The 12,588-nt window shown below is 41.6% G+C and overlaps 1 protein-coding gene across 2 annotated transcripts in view; it reads left to right on the forward strand.

Annotated features, from left to right (window-relative positions):
• The window catches only part of zgc:66433 (uncharacterized protein LOC321250 homolog), a 72,545-nt gene extending 61,796 nt beyond the window's left edge, over positions 1–10,749 (forward strand). Inside the window, exons 7-16 of one of the 2 annotated variants that reach the window (XM_049585827.1) lie at positions 235–390; positions 1,046–1,148; positions 1,972–2,245; positions 2,332–2,842; positions 3,893–5,234; positions 5,466–5,569; positions 6,800–6,962; positions 7,127–7,245; positions 7,489–7,582; positions 8,985–10,749. In XM_049585827.1, coding sequence (XP_049441784.1) covers positions 235–390; positions 1,046–1,148; positions 1,972–2,245; positions 2,332–2,842; positions 3,893–5,234; positions 5,466–5,569; positions 6,800–6,962; positions 7,127–7,245; positions 7,489–7,582; positions 8,985–9,484 — 3,366 coding nt within the window. In that variant the 3' untranslated portion in view covers positions 9,485–10,749. The remainder of the gene's footprint in view (positions 1–234; positions 391–1,045; positions 1,149–1,971; positions 2,246–2,331; positions 2,843–3,892; positions 5,235–5,465; positions 5,570–6,799; positions 6,963–7,126; positions 7,246–7,488; positions 7,583–8,984) is intronic. The other variant, XM_049585828.1, reaches the window with a different exon arrangement.
• The last annotated feature ends 1,839 nt before the right edge of the window (positions 10,750–12,588 follow it).

Below are 12,588 nucleotides of genomic sequence, written 5' to 3' on the forward strand. Positions count from 1 at the left end.
TGTTGGTCCTGCAGATAAGAACAGCTAATATTTATTCAGCTGGTCTCACCCTCTCCCGCTCTCATTCCCTCTCTTTGCAGGTCTTGCTCTGTTCCCTCTGGTTTCTTTATCTGCTGCCTTTATCATTGAAGGGAAAATCCAGTCTTTATCACAATAATTTACCTGTATGCCTCAGGAGTATTTCCCCTGTTAATAAGTTATTTGTGAAACTCTTGTTTACTTCTCTTTTCCCAGCTGTCCTGTGCTGCCTCCAGCAGAGCGGTGAGCCCCCTGGTGGTCCCAGGAGACTTCAGTCAGCCGGCCAGTCCCTTCGGCTGCCTGGATAACTCTGCTGCCAAACACAAGCTGGGCCTGAGACACAAAGCCTGCAACAGGAGGAAGCCTATCAGTGTAAGACATTCAGACACATTCAAACACACTAACATGAGCAAATACACTTTAATACACCCATTACATATGCTTTAAAGGAGCAGTGTGTAGGATCTAGTGGCAATAAGTGGTGAGGTTATTGACTGCAACCAACTGAATACCCCTACATTTGCAAGTGTGTAAAGGCCCAGACACACCAAACCGGCTTAGAAGAACCAGCAGCAACGAAAGCCAACCGCTACGTTGCCTCGCATCGCCTGTGTCTTGACCAAAAAGTTGCACATGAACACACTGCAAAGACTACAGCTGACAGCCAACCAGCACATACCTTCTGCACCTGCGTGAGAGGAAATAATTCTCCACACCCATAGATAGTGGTACTCTGTATTTATCATGCATAAAGGGGGACCAGAAGACCGTCTTGGCGCTAGTTAGCCAGTCAGCACATTTACAGCACAATCCAATGTTGAAAGAACAGAGCATATTTACTGTGCTCCAGTAAATAATAACACACTGACTGACCTTTTGGGTCAGCCATAGCACCAGTGTTCCAATCACTTTCATTTCAACAGATGTAGTGGATATAACCAGCATTTTCAGGTTAAAGGCCTTTGTGAAGGGATCACTTCAGCACCATCCAACTGGTAGTTAAGACTTATGTGTCCTGTCCATGCAGAAACTGGAGATTAAAACAGAGAGAGACTCTGTGGTGGAGGACACACTGGACACCGCCATAACAGAAGCTTCAGAGGAGCGAGAACAACAGAAGTCAACAGAAGGTCAGTGCTCCTTTTTTCTGCTCTGCTCTATTCCTTTTTTATTTCTCCCACTTCAGAACAATAGATCTGTCTTTATCCACATTTTCAATTTGCACATAAAAAGCCCTGAGTGGAAACACCACATATGGATGGAAACTCAACTAATGACTACCTGCCTGTATGGAGGTCTCTCATTGGCCAATATGAAAATTAATATAATAAAATAATTTATTCTGATCAAAATTCCATATTCCATTTGTGTTTGTCTGTTTGCCAGTGAAATAATTGAAAATGAATTATTTATCCCAAATTCATTAAAATAAAAGCTCCACTGACAAATAATTGTCAATTTGCTCCTGAGCATAATGTTGCCATAATGATCAAAGAAATTTAATCTGAAATATAAACTTAAACTTAAGAATGAAATTGGTCTTATTAAACTATGTCCTGATTTAGAATAAAAATGATAAAATGGCTTTTTATAAACTAACTTTAACTTTTGAAATTTAATTTTAGAGTTTAGGTCGTACATTGTCCACCAACTTGAAAAAGAAAAGTCCATTCACAATTAAATTAATTAGTGAAATAACAGTAATCTACTTAGGACGGCACTCAAATTTATTTTAATTTAGATACATCAATTTATGGATTTTCAAATATGACACTGAATATTTGACTTTTCAGTTCTCATTTTCTCATATATTATGCACCCACAAATAAGATAATGAATTTTTGTTTTGGTTAAATGGTTTCAATTTAACATTGGCAGCCACAGACTTCCATATCCTGCCACTGTATCATATTAGGTTGACCTCTGAGACCCTTGCCTCTGTCTGTGCTCCAGTTGAAAGTGTTGATGAGCTGAAACCAAAGCTGGACAGGAAGGAAGAAGAAGAGGAGGAAGAGGAGCAGCCACAGCTTTCCAGACACTCTCTGTTGAGAGACGAGGAAGAGAGGGAGGAGGCAGAGGAAGGGTTGGAAGCCGAACAGGATGTTTCACACGGCTTGGACTCTTCCTCACCTCCTGAGCTGCGTCTCTCAGAGGAGGAGGTCCCAGACGCCCAGACGCTGCCCTCCTCCAAGCTCAGCTCGAGAACCTCCTCTCTGGACAGTCCCGGGTGATTAGACATCATTTCCTCCTTGTTTGCTCCTAGTTTTTGTTTTCTCCTTCTATCAATCTGACCCCTGTGATATCTTCTTCCAGAGCCACACCAGAGCCCCCTGCTGGTCCGAGAGAGTACCTGCTGGACCCTCCAGGCATTGCCTATGGAACAGATGAGAAGGGTGTTGAAAGTGACTTGGCGCTGAGCGAGGAAGAAGATGGAGTCCAGGAAAACAGGGAGGAGGAGAGCTCGTTCTTACAGGAGGTGCTGAGCTCCTTGAAGACTCCCCTCGCGTCCTGCTCGCTGGGCATGGAGACTGAGGGTGCTGTCCTGCAGATAGAGGAGGTGAAGGAAGAGGAAAGAGAAGATGTCGAGATAGAGGAAGGAGAGGAGGTGAAAGAAGAGGAGGTGGAGGTGGAAGAGCCTGTCAGTTATCAGGCTGTTCCCACTGGCTCCCTCCTGTCAGATCACACCACAGAGGAAGAGGTCACTACTCTCAGCGCTCCTTCCTGTCAAGATGTTGAAGAAGAGGAGAAAGTTGAATATAAGGGAGATGAAGCAGCAGAGGAGGAGGAAGAGGAACCTGTGGTGGAACAAGTCAGTCAACATGGTGTATGTATCTTTGATTCATTTTTAATGTTGTGATTGAAGTAGCTTGTATTTTGACTTACTCCGACCCTTAACCTCTCTTGCTGGTTTGAACAAGTGTTCCAAAAGTGACTCTACAGTCCCAAAAGTTGAATTTTTCCTTTTAATCTTTTGCCCACAAGATAAAAAAAAATTCAGGGTCTCCACAGGATTCAGCAAACTTTCTCTTTCTCTGAATACTGTATATACATTGCTTTTTGTTCTGCTCCAGTTATGGGAAGGTTTCATTCACAACAATGACAACCAAGAGTTAAAATTTTCACAGTGGTATTTGGGGCTCCTAAGAAATTGGAACGTTACTATGGCTGTCAACAATACACCGCAACAGCTAACGCGTTACCTAACCAACATTGTCACCATGATGGCGTCTTGTCAATGGAGGGCACCCACCTGTCATTCAAAGCAGCCCACCCTAAATAATGGGCAAGTTTAAGCCTTTATAAAATGTAGACAGGTGAGTTAAATAAAAATGTACCCCCCATACAGTTGTCATAAAAGGGGAAATTAGATTTAGAGACCAAAACCATTTTTTGTACCAGGCCATAAACATATTATTCCTGCTGTAAAGTTGGGCATTTTAACATGGGGATCTGTGGGGATTGACTCTCTCTTGGAGGCAGCCTCAAGTGGTCATTAGAGGAACTGCAGTTTTTTGCACTTCTGTGTTGGCTTCATTTTTCAGCTCCAGAGGTTTGCCGCTTGTTGTAAATACAACAGACATACTGTGTTATCACCATATAAAGCTGATAAGGTGGGCAAGCTAGCAAACAGCTGCCTATTTACAGAACTAGCAGACATGAAGCAACATCAGCATTAGTTTTAAATTATGTTTCTGGCCACCTGAGGAATCTAAGTCTAATATTTGCTCTCTTTTTAGCTCTGTTTTTGGTCTCCACCAACTCTTAAGCTGCTAATACTCTACAATGTTCACCAGCTATTAGCTAACTTTGTCTGTCTGCTGTTGAAAACCCAAACCTCTACTAGTCTTATGTTCCTCCTTCCTTTATCTTTCAGCAAGAAGAGGAAAATGAGAAAGAAGAGGCAGAGGAAGTCACCACTGAGGAACAAAACAACATGCTTACAGGAAACACTGTCAACCTGATAGAGGAAGAGAGAAGAGAAGAAGAAGAGAGTGAAGGAGAGGAGGAGGCAATAGAGCTGGAGAAAGAGCCAGAGGTGGAGGAGGAGGGACGGGAGAAGAGGGAAGAGGAAGATGAAGAGGTGGAGATGAAGGAAGCAAAGGAGAGAGTAGAGGAGGCAGAGGAAGCGACAGAAGAAGAGAGGGACAACGCAGAAGAGATGACTGAGACGTTTCCTGATGCAGCAGTTGAAGAAGTGGCCATGTCGCTGCAGGTGGAAGATGAGGGTGTAGATGCTGTGGTTGGAGACAACACTGTGAGCATCGAGCAACACTTAAAGGATGATGAAGAGCTGGGTGATCAGGTATTTGCCATAGTGCATGACAGTCAAGAAGCTTTCAGTCAAAGCTCTGAAGAGGAGAGGGAAGATGGAGAAGAGAGGAAGGTTGAGGAAGGTGTACAGATTGACCTCACAGAAAAATCCGAGCAAGAGGAGGACAGTGAAGTGAACCAACCTGATGTAGATCAAACTGAACCAGATCTGCAGCAGGAAATTGTAGAGGCATCCCATTTAGACGTGATGCCAGTGGAAGAAGATCAAACAGAGGCCACAGAACAAGCTACTGTGTCCTCCAAGCCTTCGTCTTTGTCTCTTCCAGAGTCACATCATGAGACTCAGCCGCAAGAGAGTGGAACCAGCAGTCCCAGTAAAACCAGCACTGCCACTCTCCACATAAATCTGCTCTCTCCAAACTCAGAGAAAGCTGCATCTTTCTTTCCACAGTCTCCAACTGCCTCATGCCCCAAAGAAAGTGAGACACCTTATCATGCTGTAGCAGCCACAGAGCAAAGCAGCGCGTCCACAGAAGAAGAAGCAGCAGCAGTGGAAACAGTGGAAGAAGAAAACCAGTCAGCCCCAGAGAGGGAAGCTACACCTCCTCCCTCTGTGGAGGAAGAGGTCAGCCAGCTGTCCAGTGGCTCAGATAAGAGCAAAGCCCGCTTCACCATTGCCCCCGCCTGGCAGAGGTCACTCTCTATCGAGGATGCAGATGAGAGCTCGGCACCTCCCTCCTCCCCACCTGCCTGCATCACAGGGCCTGTAGGTGTGGAGGTGGAGGCTACAACTAAGAAAGACCAAGAGATGAAAGCAGGGCCAGTGAGTTCTGCTAAGGTTGAGCTGGTGTTGAGCCCCAGTAAAGTGAGGAGCGCAGGTACCATCACTGCATCGTCGCCATCATCCATTCAACCTCAGACTTCAGCTGCTGCCAGCACAGAAGGTAAGAACGTTGAACATGTCTAAGGTAGATCATGAAGATTATTTTTTGGGGCACTTGACTTGTCTTTTCCTCGGCCTGTTTAAGTGTCCTAAAATATTATTTCCAGTCATATTTTCTCTTTGCACAACAAGCTATGAAAGTAGTCTGCTTTAAGCCACAAGAGATGAACTTGCTGTTGGAGTTAAAATAAAGTTAAACCACAGACCAACTTCTCCACCCTCCCACCTACAGAGAGCTCCGTCGTAGTGGAGGGAAACCCCGACAATCCATTTGGAGTTCGGCTGAGGAAGACGTCAGCTCTGCTGCGCTTCAGCTCGGAGGAGGAAACCACAGAGGTGATTCCCAGACTTTCCTGTTACTTTTGATAGTTTTACTTCCATTTAAACATGAAACATTCCCAAAGCAACACACTGTCATTCTTCTTTCTGCAAGGGATCTAAAGTTCTCTTAGTTTTGGAATGTAATGAAAATTGAAAATTAGCTTTAATTAGCCATCATAGCATTAAAGGTGGATTAATGTAGCGCTAACTAATATTTTACAATAGGCAGACTGATTACTTGTCTGCGAAAGGTGTTGTTCGTGGTGACAAACCCACAGATAATTGTCACAGAACACTGCAGCCTTTAAAGGGATAGCTTGGATTTTTTTGAAGTGGGGTTATATGAGGTACTTTTCCATAGTCAGTGTATTACACACAGTAGATGTCATCAGCATGCTCCCAGTTTGGAGTACTGATGTGGAAGCTAAGCAATATACTGCTGTGGACGGGGGCAGTCAGCAAACATATTTTAGACACCTAAAAAAAAAGAATAACAGTTTAAGTGTATACTATATTGAGCGTATTTTAACCGCTTTTCCATGCTGCAGACAGCCCATTCTGATATGGAAGCCGTTAACAGCTTCACTTCCCCCCTCTATGTTCTCTTCAGAGCCACCACACTTCATTTACAAAGATAGTATTTTAGCCTCACTGAACACAGGAGCTGCTGGTCTAATGCTGCCCCCATCAATTTGTTTGTTTGTGTTATTGTGTGACTTTGAGGAATAAAAACTAACCCTTTAAAAGGCCAAAGTCACACAATAACACAATAAACTATCCAACTGAGGCAGCGGTAGACCAGCAGCTTCTGCCCTCAGCCATGTTAAATCACTGCTTTTCTCAGTGGAGTCTGGCTTTGAAGAAGACATAATATCTGCGTCTGTTCCCTATCAGAAATTGCAGACAGCAAGTTAAAGGGGTGAAAAAAACATTAAGTATAGTGTACACTTAAACTGAAACTGATTTTTCTGGTGGTTGAAATGAGTTTTGCTGCTGACCCTGTACAAAGCAGTACATTGCCTAGTTTCATTGCCTTGTCCTTCTTGTTTTATTTTTTTTCCTCATTAAAAATACCAAGAACAAAAACAGAGCTAAAAGAAGAAATCTCATAAACAGCAATGTTGCTCCGGCTCTCCTGGATGTGTAAATAAGCAACTGTTGCTAACATGATATCAACGTTATAAGTCGATAATGTGTTAGCTTGTATTGAATTTTGTATTTATTATCTTATTTTCTGTTTTTCAGCCTCCCACGGAGCCACCAGCTCAGCCAACCAGCTGTAGAGTTGACTCCCCACAGCCAATCAGTGTAAAGTCCTCCATAAGTCAGCCAGTCAGCAACAAGCCGGCTCTCCCTAAGAAACCAGACGTACACGGAGACAGTGGAGTAAAAACCAAGCGCATGTCAGGTGTGTGTATACACACATAAACTCACACCATCTTCATTTTTATATACAAAGCACACAACGCTTACAGCTAATTACAGCTTTCTTTCTCAGAAAAGTAAAGTTTAAATAGCTCCTGATTGAGGAGCAGATGACGTGACAGTGTATCTGCTGTGTTATTGATTCAGACCCAGCTGCAGCTCGTGGTGTTCCTGGTGGATCTGATTCTCCCAGCTGGATTTCTGTGGCCAAACAGAAACAGAAGATCTATAAGGAAAACTCTCTGGATGAGATTACTGTCAGGAAGGTAATCTGAGTGTGACTGATTTGTTAGTTCCAGTTCACTATGTTAAAGAAGTTGACATAGCTGATATTATGTTTAGTTTGTGCTCTCCAAAAGTCCAAAAATACAAGTTTCAGAGGTGCGCTTGGATGGAATGATGGTCATGATCTCATTTCATCCCCCTCTGACTCCACGTGTTAACAGTACATCACCACACTTTGCCAGCCACTTACCTGTATAACTGTGTGTGCTACTGTCTGTCATCAGGAGGAACAAGAGAGGAAGAGTTCACTGCCAATGTATGTCAGCTCAGCTGCAAGCAGGGAGCACAGCAGCAAAACTGCTCAGTCCTCCGGCAAAGGTCAGAACACACATACACACACACACACACACACACACACACACACATCTGAAATTGCAAAAGACATTGTGCTGCCAAAATCCATTTACTAAAGATGCATAACCAGCGGCAACAACCAGCTTTATTTTGTTTAGTTTTACTGAAATTTGAATTTGAAAACTTAACATGCTGAATTTCTGTAATTTCTGTAATGACCTTGGCATGATTTGAGTACACTAAGACGACTTCCCTACTATTGTATTTGCGCTGTACTTGTTGCAAAGCTTTCAATTTATGCAATTGTGCCCTCACCTGGACAAACACTGCTACTGCAACCAATCCAACAAAATTCTTTTTTTTTTTAAACTTTAATATTTCTTGATGCATAAAGTCACAGTTATCAAGTATATTAACTTATGACTTATGTTAAGGTTTTTCACAATTAGAAAGATTAAAAAAAAAGAAGCAAGCAACAAAAGGTAAAAATCCCAAACCAATCAGTCATGGTTACAAGTGTTCATCATCAAAGAGGGGCATATACATATACTGCATCATAAAATGTATAAATTAGTTAGTATATATGTATTTTCCACTTTGTCATAAATCACCAATCATTTTCTCTCACTCAATGCTAATGAGTCATTTTCCCCAAAGTATAAATCTCTCTTATAATTTCTAACCATTGTTTTATAGCAGGAGGTTCAGTCCCTTGTTGTTGCCTTCTTGTTTGTGATCAACTATATTTTGTTTAAATAACCATCATTACAACTGACACAGGCATTTATATTTCCAGGGTACATACCTTTGCATTCCTTAGGTATTACATATCCCAGAATTTCCTTAATTGTAACATTTACATTTTTCCAAAATGAGTCTAATTTATGACACTCCCAATTTTAATGTTGGGCTACCCCTCCAATTCACTTCACTTTGTAACGCTCATCCTCTGTCCTCTGAGGCACTTGATGGTTAAATTGATCACACACGACCACTGGTTCAAAAAGACATGACTGATCAGGGCAACAGTTTGACAGAAATAAAATCTTGATTTTTTATTTTTAATTGCCAGTGACAGTGGTAATGTTAAATTGCATATCTCAGAATATGGAAATAGAGCTGGTCCAGAATAGAGTATAAAGAGGGAAAGCAAACTACATATTCTATTAACAGATCTACTGCTCTATATATATATATATATATATATATATATATATACATATATGTATGTATTTACTGTAATGTATCATTTCATGCTGTTTTCTGTATATTTCTCTCATTTGCATGTCTGCATATTAATTATAGTATCCCTTTTTTTCTCTTTTGACATGCACCTCACAGTTTTAATACTAAGATTACCGATACATCACATTTTACGTTTGTTGACATACATATGTTTCTTTTTTTTTTTTTTTTTTTCCTCCAGTGAGTCCGATGGAGATCAGCAAACCTTCAGTGTCTGTAGAAAAGGAGGCCAGGCGGGCTCTCTCTCCTCCAACTCCAGTGCCACCTCAACCTTTCAAATCCCAGTCGCTCTCCTGCCCTGTCCCTCCAAAACCCCAGCATCCTCCTACCGCCGCCAAACACACACCACAACCCAGCTTGCCCCAAAGATCCCTGTCACCCCCCACTCCCATTCCTGTTGCCCAAAAATCTCCCTCTTGCACAAGCCCGCCATCTCCCACCAAAACTGCCACCTCATCCAAGACACCCTCGCCACAGAGCACAACGCTTACCTCCCCTCCGTTTTCATCAAGAACCGCCCCGGAAAAGTCTGGTTCAAGAGCTCCGGGGCTTTCCAGCCAGACCCCGTCCTCCCAGCGAGGCCTGCCTCCCCCAGCGTTGGCCCAGGACGAGCCTCCCTGGATGGCCCTGGCCAAGAAGAAGGCCAAAGCCTGGAGTGAGATGCCTCAGATCGTCCAGTGACGGGCACAGGTGTCGGTAATATCTTGTACATAGTCCCAAGTGGGTCCAATCTGAACAGGGTTCGAAGTGGGCCTCGAGTCTGGATGGACCAGAATGCATTTGCACACAAAAAGTTTTCTGTTGTTCTTCCTGGTTTCTGTCCTGACTTAAGTCTTCAGATTGGTGCAAAGCCTCCAATCACAGCTAAAGACAGGCTCAGTTTAACCCCTCCTTTCTTTACGTCCTTACGTCGTACATTCGTGTTTTCTAAATAACAGGGTAGGACCCCAAACAGTAAAGCGTCTTACTTGAAGTGGATCCATATTTTTTCAACAGTCTTAGTATGTTAAAATGTGCCTGATTAAGAGGAAAAACCTTCAGTCTCACAGCAGAAAATCTACGTTTTTATCTTAAGTAACTCAGATGATTCCACCAGATATCACTAAATATTTCAGGGAAGACAGAATTGTTTTATAAAGAGGAAACTTTATTCACAGAAAGTTGGTTAAAAACCATCAGTCTCAGTGTGTGTGTGTGCGTGTGTGTGTGTTTATTTAAGGGCAGTGATACATGCTCACATTTTGAGGGAAGTGGAAAATATTGTGACCAGAGGGTAAAATGGGGGAACATCCAAGTTAAGCTGGACAAGAATTTGCTGATCCAACTGCTGCTTGTCATGAGTTTTGGTCAAATATGCTGATCCTCATTTCCTCAAAGTGCCATCTGTGTATCAGGTTCTTCAGGCAAATATATTTCTTGTAACACGATCCACTGACACCAATCTAATGTTTGTCGCGTTGGCGAGTGCTGAGTGTGTCCAACATGTTCCAGGTTGTCAATGTAAATTTCATTTTTAATTTTCTCTTTTGATATTTTAAATACATAACTACACAGTGTTTGTTGGCATCCTACAGAAATCTGTCATCTCCAAACAGTCATTTGTTCGGGAATCAAGGAAAACTCTCATCACATCGACTCTCATGTGTTTGTAATACTTCAGAGCATCATTATGTTGGCAGCGTGTTGCAGGCGCTTATCAAACACTTTCCAGGTATAAGCAAACATGTAAATGAAACAGACATCAACACACCGCTAATTAATCACTTGGAGTTTGGTTTGCTGCAGGATCCAAAGCATCACTAAAGGAAAGCACGGCTGAACGTTTTCTTTGTATCAATTAAATGTATCTATCTCACAGTTACTATACATGTTTTATGCATTTTGTTTTATTTTGTATTGCCTTTTGAGAATTTGTCTTGTACATAAAATGTGCAGTAAAGAACAAATTAAATCAGTTTTTCCTGCATCTTTTATTATCTGCATGTGTGTCCGTACACAGTTTCTGCCGAATTATAAAGGAAATATGTTTTTCTTGCAGCAAAACAGCCAAGTTCATTTGGGTAAAAAGTTAAAATGCCTTTAAAGGAATACTACACCACCCAAATAATCAGTAATACATCGGTTACTTACCTCATGTTACATTGAATTCATTAAGAAAACTTTCTCACATGCCTCCATGTTGAATGAAGAATCAAAAAACAGACAATATTCTTGATGTATTCAAGGAACCAGGGTCCATGTTTAAAAATAGCAAAACTATATCAAAACATCTGTTTACAAACTCTCACAAAAGTGTAGTATAATCCAAGTCTCATTCATCCAGTCATACGCTCAGTTCTTCCTGGACAGCCCTTTCTGACGGGGAACTGAGCAGAAGATCTGCCAAAACAGTAATTTTACTTTGCTGAACACAGGAGCTGCTGGTCTACCTCTGCCTCCATCGATAGCTAGTTTGTGTTATTGTGTGGCTTCGGTGAATCCAAACTAACCCTTTAAAACAGGGGCCTTCAATGTTCTTCAGGCTAAAGCCCCCCAAGCTAAAAGAAAAATGGAGCAGGGAGTCAGCAGCAAGTCAGCAGCAGTTGTAGCATGGCTAGCTGTGTTAGCCTCCCACTCTACACTTTCACCAGTGGTTTCTGAGGTGGACTGTGTGTCAAGAGTCTCTTGCTTGAAAAGTTACATTAGATCCACTGTGGCCCACAGGAAAGTCTGTACACATGGAAAAACATTACAGCTGATTGGCCAATATGTTTTAATAGTACGTAAATGTTAGCTAACTAGTTCACTTTGCCATTATGGATAACGGCGAGGTGACGTGAACTGCCGCAGTGATTTAGTGTCAGCTAGCTGAAGGATTTATGGGAAACAGTTAGCCTATCACAATTGTTGTTTACCATAAATTGTTTTGTTTTTATTCTTTTACAGGCCTCCTGTAGCAACTCTGAGGACCCCCTGGGGGTCACAGACACCCTATCAAAGATCCAGGATTTAAAACACCAAAGTCACAAAATAAGAAACCAGCTTCTCTAAGTAACGCACTTTCAATTGTTTAACGCACATGATAATTTTTTAACTGACATCATAACATTAGTATTTTTGTTCATTCTTGCTGGTATAAATCCTGGTCTCAAATTGTCAGTCTTTATTTATTTTTTATTTATTTATTTTATTATTTTTGAGAATTTGGGGGTCAGGAGCATAAAATAAAGGATTCATTAATTCATTATTATCTAATCCAGATTGCATCACTGGATATGTAATGAGACATTTGAAAGATTATTATAATTCAACAATTAAATGACAAAAAAAATCAAAAATAATATTTCTTAACTTTCAGTTTCATTCCTCAAAACAGTCTAACATACTCTTAAAAAAACTTTAAAGGGCATTCCAGCAATTAAGTACTGCAGCTCCTTAAAATAAGTTACTCACAAGTGACAGATTGAAAAACAGAACGGTCAAAATCAAAGCCCACAGGCTGAGATATCTTGACTTTAGCCTCCCCATGTGGGCCAAGCTCCAAAACACTTGAACCTACATTTCCCATAATACACCTCAGTGTCATCATTCATTCGACCCTCCATGCTGTCTTTAAAACTCCAAACCCTGGTATGTAATGCAGGCTTTCTAAAGCTCCTCCTGAGTCACAGAAAATATTATACAACTGTTGCCTCAGGCTGAGTTCTACTTCCTATGATGAGTAAACTGACCACTGTGTTAAATCTGTGTAATACTCCTTTAAGCAACACACTAAATTCTTTAGGCTTATTCAAGGTCACTTTCAC

This window comes from Epinephelus fuscoguttatus, linkage group LG9 (assembly GCF_011397635.1).
Source record: "Epinephelus fuscoguttatus linkage group LG9, E.fuscoguttatus.final_Chr_v1".
Lineage (NCBI taxonomy): Eukaryota > Metazoa > Chordata > Actinopteri > Perciformes > Serranidae > Epinephelus > Epinephelus fuscoguttatus.